Below are 16,424 nucleotides of genomic sequence, written 5' to 3' on the forward strand. Positions count from 1 at the left end.
CAGAGATGGAAATTGTCCTCCTTTGGCGGACATGATGGCAATTTTGCCCACTTCTGCTGTCTTCACACAGTGTGTGCATTTTAAATATTTTAAATATTTATGATTTTATTTGTAAGCTACCCAGAGTGGCTTTTCAAAGTGAAATTGGCAGCATATAAATTAAATAAATAAATGAATAGAGCCTATGCCAACAAAAGAATGTTAGAGAGGAACTTTGACTTTCTAAAAGGAGGAAGCACAGAAGGGAATGAGGTTGGGGTTGTTACTGGATTGTTTGAAAAGCATCTGCAGGCCAGTTGTCCAGTGTAGTCACATGACATGAGGGGAATCTGTCCATGGGAACTCCAAATCTGGTTCATAAGTACCTCCCCAGTCTGTCAGAACTTTGAATGGTTGCTAAGCAACCGGTGGTAGGTCACATACGATGGTACCTGTATCCTGGAGTCCAGACTGGAACTTGAAACTTTGCCTGGAGCTCAGTAGCAACTGGAAAGGGAGCAACCATAATGAAATAGCATCTCATTCCAAACAAGTGCCAGAACATTTGGAAGAAGGCAAAGATTGTATGTTAAAGACCTTCAAACTTTAATTTGAACTGAGTATTAACAGATTGAGTATAAAGGAGGGAGTATTAAAGACTTGTTTGCATGGCAACAGCACCTGGCAAGGTCTAGAAAGGTAGAGTTGACCCAGAGAAATAGCCTATTGTTGGGGAAGGTGTGTCTTGCAATGAAATATTCTGTACAGCTGTGCCAATCTGAGGTATGTCCAGTCATTGGAGAGCAGGGGTGGCTTCCTGCCAGTTCTAACCACTTCTATAGAAGAGGTTCCACAAATCTACTGTACTGTTTAGAACCGGTTCCAGCTCCCTCTCCCTGCCCGTCCGCACCACGCTTGCCCTGCCCGCCGCTCACTGATTGGCTGGCTCACCAATCGCTCCGCCCGCCTCTAAGAGTCCTATCTAAACCTTAAAATCTTAAAGTTGTCAGGTTTGAACACCCCTGGGTTTTTTTTTCTAAAGGGTTAGGGGTGCAAGGGTCTTGTAACTTGACAGCTTTAAGAGTTGCACGCTTCAAATGCCAGAGTTCCTGAGCCAACATTTTGGTTGCTAAGCAAGAGCGTTGTTAAGTGAGTTTCACCACATTTTACAAGTTGGCCATGCCCACCCAGTCACATGACTGCCAAGCCACTCCCACTTGGTCACATGGCTGGCAAGCCACTCCCACCCAGTCACATAGCTGGCAAGCCACTCCCACAAAACACGCCATACCTACAGAAGAGGTTCTAAATATTTTTGAAACCCACCACTGTTGGAGAGCAAAGAACCCTCACAAGGAAGCAAGGCATGAGTTTGTCACTGTCTTCTTCTATGTCTTTGTACTTGCTGGGGAAGGCAGCAAGCTCTCTTGTTACCTCCTTGTTTTTTTAAATCCCTGTTGCCTTTTTTTGCAATTGAATGCCACCAACACAAGGTGTAAAGGTGTAAAGACTTTGGTTTGTTAGTGCTAAAGAGCAAAATGTCCACTGCATGGATATTCCCTTTTCTCAGGAACTGTGGGGAAATTCAGGATGTTGAGAGAGGGGTCAAAATAGTCAAGATAGTTCTGTGATCAGCAAAAGGCTCATCCCTTCTTAAATGTTTCACAATACCTGGCAAATGAACAATGTGAATACAGGTCCTGATACCAGAGGTCAGCCCCACTAGCTAAGCCAGATCAATAAATCATCTCCATATGAAAGACTAGACTAGACTAGACTAGAATAAAAAAATAAAAAAATAAAAAAGAAAGCCCCCATAAGCAATCATCTTATAAAGGGCTTGGAAATGATAACCTATAACCTTCTCCCCTATATTCCTTGGTTCTCTTTGCCTTCCCTGGATTCATTTGTTGGTTTATTCATAAGATGTTTTAGGGTGCTCAACTTGCATAATTGTGCCCAAACTCATGCAATTATATATACTGAATAATTATAGGCAACAAACCAAAAAAGAACAAAAACGTAACCAGTTAGAATATGGAATAACAGAGTTGGAAGGGACCTTAGAGGTCTTCTAGTCCAACCCCCTGCTTAGGCAGGAAACCTTACACCACTTCAGACAAATGGTTATCCAATATCTTCTTAAAGACTTCCAGTGTTGGGGCATTTACAACTTCTGGAGGCAAGTTCTTCCACTCATAAATTGTTCTATAACTGTCAGGAAATTTCTCCTTAGTTCTAAGTTGCTTCTCTCCTTGATTAGTTTCCACCCATTAAAAGTTAAAATTACTTTTATTGGGTTATAAGAGCAAAATCTTGCCAATTGGATTGTGCTGCACTTTCTCCCCCTCCTTATACTCCAGTGAATTAAAGAAGTGTCTGCCTGAGCAGCTTCTAACTGTTAGCTCCTTGATCTGGACTTTGAAAAATGTTTCAGCCCCTTTTGCCCAGATAACAAAGCCTGCATAACTCCATCAAGGTTGTCTTCCTCACTTCTTACACCAAAGTTACATTTCCTGCATCAACTTTAAAAGCAGGCTACTTCAAAACATCCTCACCTGTTATGAAGCTTAGGAATTCATAGGATGGATATCTTGGTTTATGGCTGCTTTCTCCCCCCCCCCCCCCCTTTGAGCTGCTGAATTTTAATGTATATTTCAAAGGCAATGATTTAACGAGCCAGTTATTTCTAGCTTTTTTCTCTATCTCCTGCTTGCCTCGCCAGCTCCCTTTCATCTGACAATTCTTTTGTAATATCTCAAACCCAAGAGACAGTTTTCATGTTGTGTGTATCTTCCCAGTGAGCTACTTCAGAGAGCTGGCATGGTCACAGTGGGAATAGATAGGGTAATCATGGGGAAGGAAGACCCATGGAAGGCAAAGCTGCTATTTATTCTAATCATGTGCTGTGAATAATGGATTTTCTCTCTCCAACTCTGTCATCAAAACCATCCTGAAAGAGAGAAATAAGTCAAGAGAACTGATTCATCAAGCTTGCACCACTCAATGATTCTTAAGTTGAACCTCTCTATTCAGAGGTAGAGTACCACTGTATTAGGGATTGGAGGCAGGCAACAGGAGAAAGCTATTTTTGGGGGGACCTAAGCACTAAATGTTTTATGATGATATAGTTGCTACATTGCTATGTGCTCTGTAACTGGTTGTCAAGCCCCATGCAGCTGGGGTGAGATCAAGAAAGAATAAACAGTACAGATATTAGGAAGATATCTTTACTGAAAGAGATAAATCATTGTTTTTCAACTTTGCCAACTTTAAGATGAGTGGACTTCAGCTCCAGAATTCCTCAGACAGCTTGCTGCCTGGAGAATTAAAAGTTGAAGTCCACACATTGCAAAATTACCAAGCTTGAAAAACATTGAGATCATTAGAGAATCTTATAAAAAAATAAAAAATAATTTCTCATCCTCATTTATAATGAGTTCAAAAAGTGTGGAGGACATAGAGAATGGCCTTGAAGGACAGGAGGAAAAGCTTGCTACTATTAAAGTCAACAATCAGGTAAGAGAGTCTTGAGCCCAGGCCAAGAAAATCACTTAAGTAAATATCTCAGATGAGCCCCTCTTTAGTTCAAATGAAGATAGAGGAAGGGAAATGGGGACCCATTCAGACTTGCAAGATTCTGTTACTCTATGTGTAATTGTCTTCAAATCAGCAATGAGTCCTGGTGACATCTAAAGTTTTCTTGGCAATGTTTTTTGGAGGTTGTTTTGCTTTTATTGGTACCATAAAATAGGTCCTGATACTGTTTTTTTAATCTGGTCTGCCTTGTAAGGTCTGAATGGTTCTTGGTTCTCTCTGAGCTTTTTTTTTGCAGACATTTAATTACCCAAACTGGTAACATTATTAGTGCAGGAAGTCTCCTGGAAGGATTTGGAAAGCTTCTTCCCAGGTTTCTGGTCACTTGGGCTAAGTTGTCATTTAATAAACAACAACAACAATGTTAAAACCTGACACCCATTCATGGGATCTTCTGCTAACTGACTTGGTTCTCTTTCTTGATTGTTTTATATCTATGTCCTGTGTTCCCTTCCACTCCTTGTCTAACTTTCCCACTGTCTCACCAGGTGGCATCAGGTGACACCAGGTGGCATCTTGCTGGTGCTCTCTGAAGAATTAGGGTAACCTTGATTTTGTCTGTCAAGAAAATCTTTACACTTTTATTCAGTAGAACAGCTAATTGGAAGCTTCTGTATTGAGGCCATTCCAATTTCTTTCTGGGAAGAAAGCAAAAGAGACAATTATCTTGAAGCTGAGTTCACAGGCTTTACTTTAGAACAGTGGGGGTTTTTTTTCCAAACCTGGTAACTTCCCCAGCTAGAATTCTGTGAGGTGAGGTCCACACATCTTAAAGAAGCCAAGGTTGAGAAACACTGCTCTATAATAAACAAAATACAACCCAAATGAGTACAGCTGTGCAAAGTTTGATTCTTAAAAGACTGAATTCCAGTTCCCATCATCAACAAATTGTGGCAAGAAAGGGTTAGGGTTGGGATAAACAGTTGTTAAGTGAATCTGGCTTCCCCATTGACTTTGCACAGTAACGATCATAAATATGAACCAGTTAGGAGGCATCTGAATTTTGATCACATGATCATAAGTACCTGTAAAAAATGGTCATCAGTCACATTTTTCATTGCCGTTGTAATTTTGAACACCACTAAATGAACTGTTGTAACTCGAGGACTACCTGTATAATATAACCAGTATCATCATCATCTGCATTACAATGATCCCTTACATCTGCTTTGACACAGGTGTCTCACCTGCATGTGGGAGTAAGAGCTGAAAAACCATAGCAGAGAAATTAAAACCCCCACCAGAAAAATATCAAAACACATACAAATATGATAAACAAAGAATTATACAGTTTTATATAGATACGAACATGAATTACAATACATCCAGTATCACCACCATCGTCTGCACTGCAATCATCTCTTACATCTAGTTTGGCACATGTCTCACCTGCACATAGAGAGTGAGAACTATGTGGAAAAAGAAGGGGAACTATTTTGCGTCTTGCTGTTTCATGAAGAGAGGACTGCAATAAAAAATATGCAAGGCAGAGAGAAGGCTGCTGACAGAGGTGGGGAAGAGATGATAGTCCTTCTGTGTATTTGAACGCCAACCCAAAGTCAACTGTTCTATTATTGAAAAGCTAAGCATGCAAGGAAGCCATGAAATATTCATCAGGGCTTTGATGGCAGCTGAGCCATCTGTTAGAGCCCACACAAGCTCTTTCTCCCCATCTTAATAGCAGAAACAAGCTGCTTACTTTGGTTTGATTCCCTCATTTCCCAATTGGTAGGATATCTGAAGCATCATTTCCTATCTTAGTTCCTTAAACGTATTTGTATTTACCTGGTTTTGTGTGTGTCTGTGTGTCTGTGTGTGTCTGTGTGTGTGTGTGTGTGTGTGAGAGAGAGAGAGAGAGAGAGAGAGAGAGAGAGAGAGAGAGAGAGAGAGAGAGAGAGAGAGAGAGAGAGAACTGCTTGAGTTAGTTTGGACAGGAGGTTGGATTAGAAGACCTCCAAGATCCCTTCCAACTCTATTCTAATTAACATTGATTGATAACAATTAACCTGATTTCTGAATTAATCTGTTTTCTGAGTTCACACACTACATCATACAATTAAATAATAACCTAATTTCACACAACACATTAAGTGACAACAAACAAAACTAAGGATTACATTAACCAACATCAACAGAGGAGTGTACAAAAACAGCTGCTGGATCAGTGTTTCTCAACCTTGACAATGTTAAGTTGTGTGGACTTCAACTCCCAGAATCCCCCAGCCAGCCTAACATGACCAAGATTGAGAAACACGGTGCCAGATCTTCATCAGACCTGATTAAATGTGTTGTAGGGATATTATTACCTTCCATCTGCTTTCGTTTTCATTTCTCCTGTCTTGGCTAGAGCGGGGTGTCTTTTTATCCTGTTACAATAGCAGAGCAAAAGCATCTTACATTACAGTTAATTATTTACAAGCCCAAATAATTCTGCAATCATTCTTATTTTCCCCTTTCACGTGGCTTTCATCTTGTCCTCAGCCCAGGAGTGAGATAAATGGTTATAAGCTGTGATGATGTAAAAGTAGCATTTTCCCACTTGTTTGAGTAATGTCTAACAGCCTTGCGTGTACAATATAAAAATCTCTTCAACGTTATTAACATTTACTTTGGAGAAAAGAACCTTTTTCAACTTAAAACAGATGAATGCTTCAGAGAAGTAGATAAAGACATCCTTGTCCCCTGAATACAGGGATTCAATCCCTAACTATTAAGTGAAGAAGAGTCTTCAGGGTCAAGATTTGCTCTGACTGGGGAGAGGAACAATAGAAGCAAGATACCGACTTGATAAGGGGAATAGCAAATTTAATCCTGAGATTGTCCTCTGCCCATTCAAAAGTAAAAAGCTTTTTAATTCAGTCGTGGGGAAAGACCCTTTGACCTGCATGGAATGCAGAGCTTATGCCATACTTTAATTATCCATGCATTTTTTTAAAAAAATATTTATTCAGTGTTTATGGGTGCCTACTTGCTAAGTGACGCTGGGTGGCTAGCTACATGGAAAACATCCCCACCCCCACCCCACATACATAAATAATTCAACAAAGCAGTAGAAACATGCATAACATATCTCTGTTATAGAGATAGAAGTTAGAGACGTTAACCCACTCCTTATTTGGGGGATTTAACTTCAAGGGGAGTGGTTCTTAAACTGTTTGACCCAATTACCCTTTCTTCATTCTCAAATAATGTCATTAACCTGGTAAAAATGCCAGAATCTCTTATTTTACAGTTATTTTAACAGTGGCAGTCCCAAATTTGACCATCAATTCACAATCAAGCAATTACAAATTGTTCTGTGTGTACAATTAGGATCTGCTCAAATTACCACCTTGAGGGTAATTACCTCCCTTACCCCAGTTTAGGAATCACTGTTCCGTGGACATTCTGAAGCATAGATAGATGCACTCAGAAATCAGGTTAGTGGTTGGCCGCATACATTGCTTTGAATCCTGATTTAATTTAAATAGGATTTGTTAAATAAGGCATGGTGACTGACTTCACACATCACACTAAGTGAAAACTAAACAAAGCACATTAAGGCTGAGAGTAAAGTGTGAAGATCGTGATTTGCCAGGTAGATAGTGGCATCTGAAAATAGGGGAAAGTAGATGAAATTTTGAAGAGGGAAATGTCTGATTTATGGCTGATTCCATTCACTGGAATATAGTTAAGTATAGAGGCATTCAGGAGTTAGGTTTGTTAATTGTTTCTGTAAGTTACTTCTCATCTTTTTGCCGTTTTGTGATAAATTGAAGAAAGCATTCAATTTTTTAAATAATTGCTGAAAAAACATATCATTGAAGATGGGGGGCAGTAAGAAGGTCAGGGGGTGAATAGAGGACAAACTGATAGGAGGTTGCTGGGAAAATCAAAGAGGTGGCCTCTGATATGGAGTGATAACAATCAATGCTAAGAAGATTTGGGATGGCTATTGTGAATATGTGTTCCAGTATCTCAGGGGCTGCCACAAAGAAGAGGGAGTCAACCTATTCTCCAAAGCACCTGAAGGATAAGAAGCAATGGATGGAAACTAACCAAGGAGAGAAGCAACCTAGAACTATGGAGAAATTTCCTGACAGAACAATTAATCAGTGGAACAACTTGCCTTCAGAAGTTGTGTGTGCTCCAACATTGGAAATTTTTTAAGAGATTGGAACACCTTTGTGTGAAATACTATAGGCTTTCCTGCCTGAGCAGGAGGTTGGACTAGAAGATCTCCAAGGTCCCTTCCAACTCTGTTATTCTGTTCTGTTAATATAGGTGCCACCCCTACCACAATAACAACACATTATTTGATCTGAGCTGTTTATATAACACAACAAGTATCATTCCAAAGGCAAAGCTGCAATTTGAAATAAGGCCCATTTTCCAATTTGTGTGAAAGCGTGCATCAGTTCTTTCAGTATCCATCCCTTCTTACTTTCCTCCTTGTATGTCTGTGAGGTCTGTTCCACGTTGTTGAGTCACTACGGGACTCCCAAATGTGTTTCTTTATATTCTTTGAAGTTAAGATGAATAAGAATTATTGATATCTTAATTCCTGGACTCTGTGCGCACAACTGAATCCCAGAAGCTCTGCTATGGAAACCAAAGGCAGATGATGTGCTCAGCACCTTATAGCATCAAGGACGAGATGCTGTAGTAGACCAAGTAGAATGAGGCCATTAGTGCAGTTTCTTGTTGATGCTGTCCCTTCAGCAAGGCAAAGTAAAGTCTTCTGTTACTGAATTAATATGGGGAAATGGAAAGAGGTATCTAGTTGCCTCAGATGCTAATTATCCTTAGATGGGTGTTCTTGGGCAAAGGGAGGTGTCAAAAAAGTCAAAATGGTTGATCTGTGATTTGGAGGAGGTTCCTTTAATAAAGGAAAGATATCTATAGTAGGGCAAACTCTGAACATGGCTGATGTGCTTCCCATCTTCCTTCCTTCCTTCCTTCCTTCCTTCCTTCCTTCCTTCCTTCCTTCCTTCCTTCCTTCCTTCCCTCCGACAGGTATTCTGAAGAGGATATCCGGCAGAAGGTTGGCACCTTCCGGCAAATGCTGATGGAAAAGGAGGGTGTTCTCACCCGTGAAGACCAACACGGACGGCATATGTGAGTATGGAGAGGTTGCTATGCAATCACGTCAATTTGGCTTCTCTTCTGCCAGCTCTGTGGAGCAGACTCAAAAGAGTCTAATTGCCCCCAAATCCTTGCATGTAGAAACTTAGCATGCCAGCAAGAAGGATGAGCTGGACTTTCCATTTGGTATTCTTTTTCTCTACCCACTGAGGTGGGAAAAAGTCTCCCTGCTGAAGAAAACAGCAAATCCCATGGCTTGACACCCTGCTCTGATACAACTACTACAAGCCTTCACAGGAAGGGTTATGGTGCTCACAATTAACCTGTACACAGTGGTGGGATCTTATTGGTTTAACAACCAGTTCGGTGATTGTGTGTGCAGTTTTGTGAAAACTTACCTTCTGCATTACTGCTGGGGAGGAAAACAGCTGAGGTGCAGCAATCTGCTCTGCTGCATGACTCAACTGAGAGGATATAGGTCAGTACAATGTGTGGGCAGGTGGGCACAGCTGATCATCAGAGTGAACCGGTTTGCTCCCAGCTGATTGTCAGAGCTACCAATACACCTGAACCGGTTTGAACTGTTAGAATTCCACCCCTGCCTGTACATCGTTCTACCCATTTTATTTAAAATATGACTACCACCAATGCCATAAAGATAGCAGGAGCAGTGTGCCCCAAATATCAGATAATTAGAGCGCTGGTGATTATTCTCAATTATAATCCAATATGGCCATTGGAAAGGAACCGTATTGCAAAATGCTGGATTAAAGATACTTAAATTTTTATCTATGAAACCACAGTACATGCAGAGGAAGATGGTGGTAAGAACCTCTTCTGTCTCTAAATACTTATTAGGAAACACAGTTTTCTCCCCCACTTCTCCAATGTAGCCTCTTTGATGGTTCTGTCCAGTTCAGATAGGGATCTGGACTTTACTCCACAATAATCTCAATTCTGGGGAAGTGCATCTTAAGGGAGGACATCATAGACAACCATTTCCCCTCCTTCTCAGGCACTTTCTCCTTAGCTGGTTCAATCACTCCAGAAAGTAACCATTTCTCAGTATAGTACAACAATTGCACAGGTTTATTGAATCAATGCTTGAACATAGTTGTCCCTTTAGTACATTCCTCACTTCCAGCAAAACTAATCAGAGACACTCATTGCTGATGAACATGGTTTTCCCAACTAATATTAATCAGCCTTCAAATAGTTGGGAAAAGTTATCTTGTAACTCTAGAAAGATTGCTGAGTTGAGGAGATAACAGAGAAGTAGCAGGCAAAAAACAGCTAATAAAATTGCAAGGTATGGATCAGAACAGCTTTTATACTTCTCACACAAGCACACCCAGAGACAGGCAAGCAAAGTTCCTTTTTGTCTCCTGTTTTATAATCTAAAAGTGTTGATTCTCACCAGCTGGTTTTTATCCTGGAATATTGATACAAAAGACTAATAGAGAAGATTATTAGAAAGGGATTTGGCTGTTCTTAGCCTGCTCTTCATCATTGAAATTCATGTCCTGGCCAGCTCTTTTATCCAGCAGTTGTACTTTGATGTTCCTCTGGTCTTTGGTACATCATAGTTTTAGTTTATCCCAATATTTGTATTTTCATGCACCTGGGTATTCGTGTATATGTACCTGACTGAACATTCAACAGATAGTTCATTAAGTTCAATATTCATCTTGATCACTAGAAAAGGTTAATTGGCTGGGCAAGCCTGCAAAGAGATTGCTCTCTGTTGTGCTAGCTCTTGGTTTCTGAAGTACTCTTCCTATACTGTGGATAGATTGTGTCAAGGCTAATTCAATTCAGGCTAAATTCATCATTCTAACCAAAGAAGTCTTTTTCTGTCAAATGACCAACTACCCCTGCTGTCATTGGCTAATTAACCAGTCTATTTGCTACTTGTCAAAAAGCCACCAACTTATCAAAAGGAGACTACAACTTGCTGTGAATAGCACTGTAATCTTATTTTCTCTGGAGTTTATTTCCTAACAGATAACTCAAATGGTGATCTGTCCCCTGAACAACCCTTTTCATCATTAAGGTTGGAGGTGTCTCCTGAACTAAAGGCCTGGAGACTAAAACATATGAAGAACAGTTGCAGGAATTGGGTATGGCTAGACTAGAGAAAAGAAGGACTATGGGCGAACATGATAGCAGTATTCAAGTATTTGAGAGGTTGCCACAAAGAAGTGGGGTCAACTTATTTTCCAAAGCACCAGAGGCAAGACAAGAAACAACGGAAGGAAACTAATCAAGAAGAGAAGCAACCAGAAATTATTTAGACACTTCCTAACAGTAAGAACAATTAACCAGTGGAACAGCTTGCCTTCAGAAGTTGTGAATGCTTCATCACTGGATGTTTTAAGAAGAGACTGGACAGTCACTTGTTGGAAATGGTATAGAGTTGCCTGCTTGAGCAGGGGGTTGCATCAGAAGACTTCCAAGGTCCCTTCCAGCTCTATTCTGATTGATTGAACTAATGTACTATACATTGCACAGCGCAATGAATTATACATGAATGTACAGTCATCCGTCAGGACAGCCATCAGGAGGTCAAGAGAGAAATCAGAAGAATATTCAGGACAGGAATAAAGTTAATTTATTACTATGAAAACTTCATTAGGGCTGGCCATTTGGGACAATAGAGATAAATTAGCCATGGTCCTGAGGAAGGGAAGAAGAAAAACAGGCATAGTGCGCAGAGTGGAGTCAAAAGATGCCAAACAAATCCTAAGCCTTAGCTTCAAGGTTAGATCAGTTTCTTTTTTTAGCAACCTCCATCTGCTTTGCTTGTAATCATGATCTTGCTGCAGATATAATGCCTTATTTCAAGTAAGGGCTAACTAGCCGTGTTTATGTAATAAGATTAACTAGGTTAGCTAAGGTTCTGCTGGCAGCATCTACATAACACATTTCATTAGTACCACAAAAATTGATTGCTGCTGGCCTTGGTTAGGTTAATGTGATATTTGGTTAGTTTATGGGTCAAACTACTACAAGGATAAGAATGTTATGTAAATCCAAATTATGTTTATTACATATAATTTAAACTATAGATTAGCAAGAGCCGACTGCATTTGCATCTCAAGTTCCACTGAGACCCCCAAGAGTTTCATTTCGACCACAATCTAAAAGGTTCTTCTACCAGAAAAGCAGCTAAAAGGAGATCATTTGGGGACTGAAGTATTTCAAAGCTCCCTCTTCTTCTTGCCTGCCCCTTCTTCTGTTTTATACATATACAATACCATCATGTATTTTAGTGCAAATCTTGTCACCTCCTATGTTCTACATGACTATATTGTATCCTCCATCATTATAGTTAAAATTAGGGATATGCTTGGTCTCACACCCAAGTGCTGAGTACAGGACTGAAATGGTATAGATCATGCTTGTAGGTGGCAGAAGTAGATCTCTTCTTTTGATCTCTTAGTAGCTTTCAGCACACCATTGATCATGGTATTCCTCTGAATTGGATTGGGGAATGGGTAGCATTGCATTATGCTTTTCCTTCTCCAGGGCTAGTTCCATAAGGGTAGGGGTTTAATCTGTGGCCTATGATGTAGAGGGTCCCAAAGGCTTCAGCACTCTCTCCACTCCTGTTTACGTCCTTACCTATGACATCTGTAGATAAGGTCACCTGGCAACAAGGAGTGAGCTGTCATCACTATGATGTAGTAACCTTATGTAGTAACCTTACAAATTAATTTCATATCTCCATCCTGCCCACCGAAATGATGCTGTGTAGGTTCTGTATTTGTGCCTGTCAGCTATGAATACATGGGAGTATCACAAAGTCAAATCTAATAGAGAGCAATAAGATTCAACTTTTCTTTCAGTGGAAGAATATTCGTATTGTGTTTCATTGTTCTCCTGCCCATAAATTATTGCAAAAAAACTGGACACACAGACAGACGATGAAATCCCTTTCTCAGTCCTCTGTCACGAGACAATCATGAAGCTCATGAGTACTGATTGTAATAATTTTCCTCTATTTTGCTCTCCAATAACAATAGGAAAAAAGTCTGTAATGTTAACCAGAAGAATGCATAGATATATCCATGAATTTACCAAAGGACAAACTTTGACTCAAAGGATACTTTATCTTTTATCCTGGAGAAAACTATGAGTAGGCTTTTTACCCATCCAAAAGCTATGCTCCCCTTTTTCGTTTCTCCAACCCACTAATATCTCCCCCTCAAACATCCTGGGGTTCATTTCCTTTACAACAGCCAATTATTCACTTGGCTTATAGTCTGGTTAAGCTTCTTGAACAGCAGAGATTAATGTCTCCCAGGCAGTATATGCTGGGCTGTACTACTCTTGCTGCAATTTTCCCCTCCTGACTTCTTTCCAAGGGAAGGCTGGTGAATTCCGCCTCCAAAAAACATTAGTCAGCCATAATATTGTAATTATACACTTTTTTTCTGAAAAAGCAGAGACAAAGGCAGAGGGGGTGACATTTCCAAATGTTATTATAGTGATTTTCTCTTATTTTTGTCCATGATTGATTTTGTTTGTTGATGAGGAGGCATTGCTTGCATGCTGATTCGATACTTTTTGGAATTGTAAAGACAGCTAGCTCTCAGTAAAGAATTTACTCTTATTGACAACACATGGGTTAATTTTTAATAAATAAATACAATTAAAGGGATTCCTCTTCCCATTCTACCCAATCCAGAAATAATTTATGAAACTACAGCCAAACCCCCAGATTTAAAGTGTCATCTGGATTATAAATAGTACTTACAGAGATGTCATAAGGGCTTTGGCAGTTGTGGATTTGATCCAAGATATAGTACCCAAGTTACTTTTTATGATAGAATAGAATTCTTTATTGGCCAAGTGTGATTGGACACACAAGGAATTATTCTTTGGTGTATATGCTCTCAGTGTGCATAAAGAAAAATAAAATACATCCATCAAGAATCACAAGATAAAACATAGTGATAGTCATAGGTTACTAATAAGCAATCAAATCATACTAGGCTTACTACTTTACAAATTGTAAAGTTACAAGTAACATGGTTATAGTCATAAGTGGGAAGAGATAGGTACTAGGAAGGATAAGAAGAAGAATAGTAACACAGTCTTAGTAAATAATTTGACAGTGTTGTGGGAATTAGTTGTTTAGCAGAGTGATGGCATTGGGAAAAAACAGTGATTATTCTCTTAGTAATGTAACAAAACAAGGTAAGGTTCATTTTAAGCAGCATTACAACTTAGCTAAGCAACAAAATTCTGAAATACCCAGGAAGTGCTGATTATTCCATAATGCGAAGGAAAATCAACTGACTTGACTAATATATGCCAAAGATTCTTAGGCTAAAATACTCTTCTACTAGCAAAGTAAGTTTTCAGTCTTAAGAGTTTTCTTCACTAAATAAGAAATCTTCTACTTTTACATACCTTTTCCACTCCCTATTTAAGTAGGATAGTACCAATTATAAAGCCTTAGAATATTGCATCCAGCTTTGGTCACCATATTATAAAAAATAGATTGAGACTCTGAAAGAGTACAGAGAAGAGCAACCAAGAAGATTAGGTGGCTAGAGGCTAAAATATATGGAATAGTTGCAGGAATTGGATATGGCTAGTCGTTGAAAAAGAACTAGAGGGTGATATGATAGCAGTGTTGCAATATTTGAAGGGCTGCCACAAAGAAGAAGGGGTAAACCTATTTTCCAAAGCACCAGAAGGCAAGACAAGCAGGAATGGATGGAAATCAAGGAGAGACTCAACCTACAACTAAGGAGAAATTTCATGACAATGAGAACAATTAATAAGTAGAATAGCTTGCCTTCAGAAATTGGGGTGCTCCATCATTGGAGGCTTTTAAGAAGAGACTGGACAGTCACTTGTCTGGAATGGTAGATGGTTTCCTGCTTGAGCAGAAGGTTGGACTAAAAGACCTCCAAGGTCCCTTCCAACTCTGTTATTCTATTATTCTGTTATAGATTGTCATAGATCTTCCTGGAGAAAGTCTGTGTGGTAGAAAATGAGTTGATGGCATATAATCAATCAATCAATCTCTTAGAGATAAGCATGGGGGGTTATTATTCTGGTATTTATTTATTTTTTGGCTTCCCACAAGTTATCTGTCTTGGGTAGATTTGCCTATGACAATACTTTCTTTACTTCAGTGGAGCTTGAAATTTCTCCTCACATCTGATCCCATCAAGTGTCTTGCTCGGAGCTGTCTTGAAAAGGCTGTCCTAGAATTCATATTGGTCTGCTAACCATTAGATTTCATTTCTCTTTCTCCCAGCCTTTTCACCCTGCTCTTACCAGCTCAGTAGCTGTCCCTGTTTTCTACATTGCCTGTACTGTCAGGCAGGGTCAGCTAGAAAGAACAATATATCAGGCTGGGTGTAAATGTGACATGATAGCAGAGAGCTCCAGGCAACTGCATGCTGACACAGGAAGTCTTTGGACAATGCTGGTTTTTGTATAAGATTAGTGAATGCTAATTTATATTAAGATGCTAATTTATATGTGCAAATTTAGAATGATTTGTAGTAACTTAAAAATAGCAATTTAATATATTTCACTTTAGTAAGAAATATAAGACCAAATGATAGCAGTGTTCCAATATCTCAGGGGTTGCCACAAAGAAGAGGGAGTCAAACTATTCTCCAAGGCACCTGAGGGTAGAACAAGAAGCAATGGGTGGAAACTAATCAAGGAGAGAAGCAACTTAGGAGAAATTTCCTGACATTTAGAACAATTAATCAATGGAACAGCTTGCCTCCAGAAGTTGTGAATGCCCCAACACTGGGAGTCTTTAAGAAGATGTTGGATAGCCGTTTGTCTGAAACGGTATAGGGTTTCCTGCCTAGGCAGGGAGTTGGACTAGAAGACCTCCAAGGTCCCTTCCAACTCTGCTATTGTATTGTATTGTATTGGATCCAACTGTCTGCCTCTTCCGCAGTCTTTCTCCAGATAATAAAACTGATGGGGAATTTTTAGTCTCCCTGACCATTCTATTTAGCTGAGTTCTTTTTCTCAGTTTAAAATTATTACTGCATTGTTCATAAATGTGCAGAAACTGCATATGCTAAATACAACAAATATTGCTTTCATTAAGGCAAACTTCAATTGGGACACAAAAGAGATTATTCAAGCTGATTGTTCCAAAGTAGTGGTAAAATTATTAGATATATATTCCTACACTTTTTATATAAAAATGCTCAATTTAATATTTGCGTATTTTTAAATTTTATAAATTTCAATGTGAGTTGACGGTAGAATTATCCTTTGTGTGAAGCCTTTCCCCATATTTTGTGATATAATACTCAGATGCATTAAAATACAGGTAATCTTTGACATAGAAGTTTGTTTAGTGACTGTTCAAAGTTACAATAGTACTGGAAATAAGTGACTAATGACCATTTTTCACGTTTACGACTTTTGTAACATCCCATGATCATGCGATCAACATTCAAATGTTTCGCAACTAGTTCATACCTTCTGACAAGCAAAGTCAATGGGGAAGCCAGATTCACTTAACAACAAAAATGTTGTTATTATGTCTTACAACAGAAATGTTGGGCTCAATTGTGGTTGTAAGTCGAGAACTACCTGTATTTTAAAACATATATTTAGACAACATGCACATACCTAAGTATATTTTGAAAGGTAATTTATTCAAAAACTTGCTTTAAAAGAACTTTTAAAATGCATTTTAGAAACACCACTCAACACATAAGTGTAAAAATGGAGTGGACAGCCTTATATATACAGATAGTGTTTGACTTATACAATAATACAATAGT

At 39.2% G+C, this 16,424-nt stretch overlaps 1 protein-coding gene across 1 annotated transcript in view; it reads left to right on the forward strand.

The window, feature by feature from the left end:
* The window catches only part of SRRM3 (serine/arginine repetitive matrix 3), a 219,489-nt gene that overhangs the window by 146,471 nt on the left and 56,594 nt on the right, over positions 1–16,424 (forward strand). Inside the window, exon 4 of the mRNA XM_081944796.1 lies at positions 8,572–8,673. Within this exon, the coding sequence (XP_081800922.1) occupies positions 8,572–8,673 (102 nt within the window). The remainder of the gene's footprint in view (positions 1–8,571; positions 8,674–16,424) is intronic.

This window comes from Natrix helvetica, assembly GCF_964273705.1.
Source record: "Natrix helvetica genome assembly, chromosome: 2".
Taxonomy (NCBI): Eukaryota; Metazoa; Chordata; class Lepidosauria; order Squamata; family Natricidae; genus Natrix; species Natrix helvetica.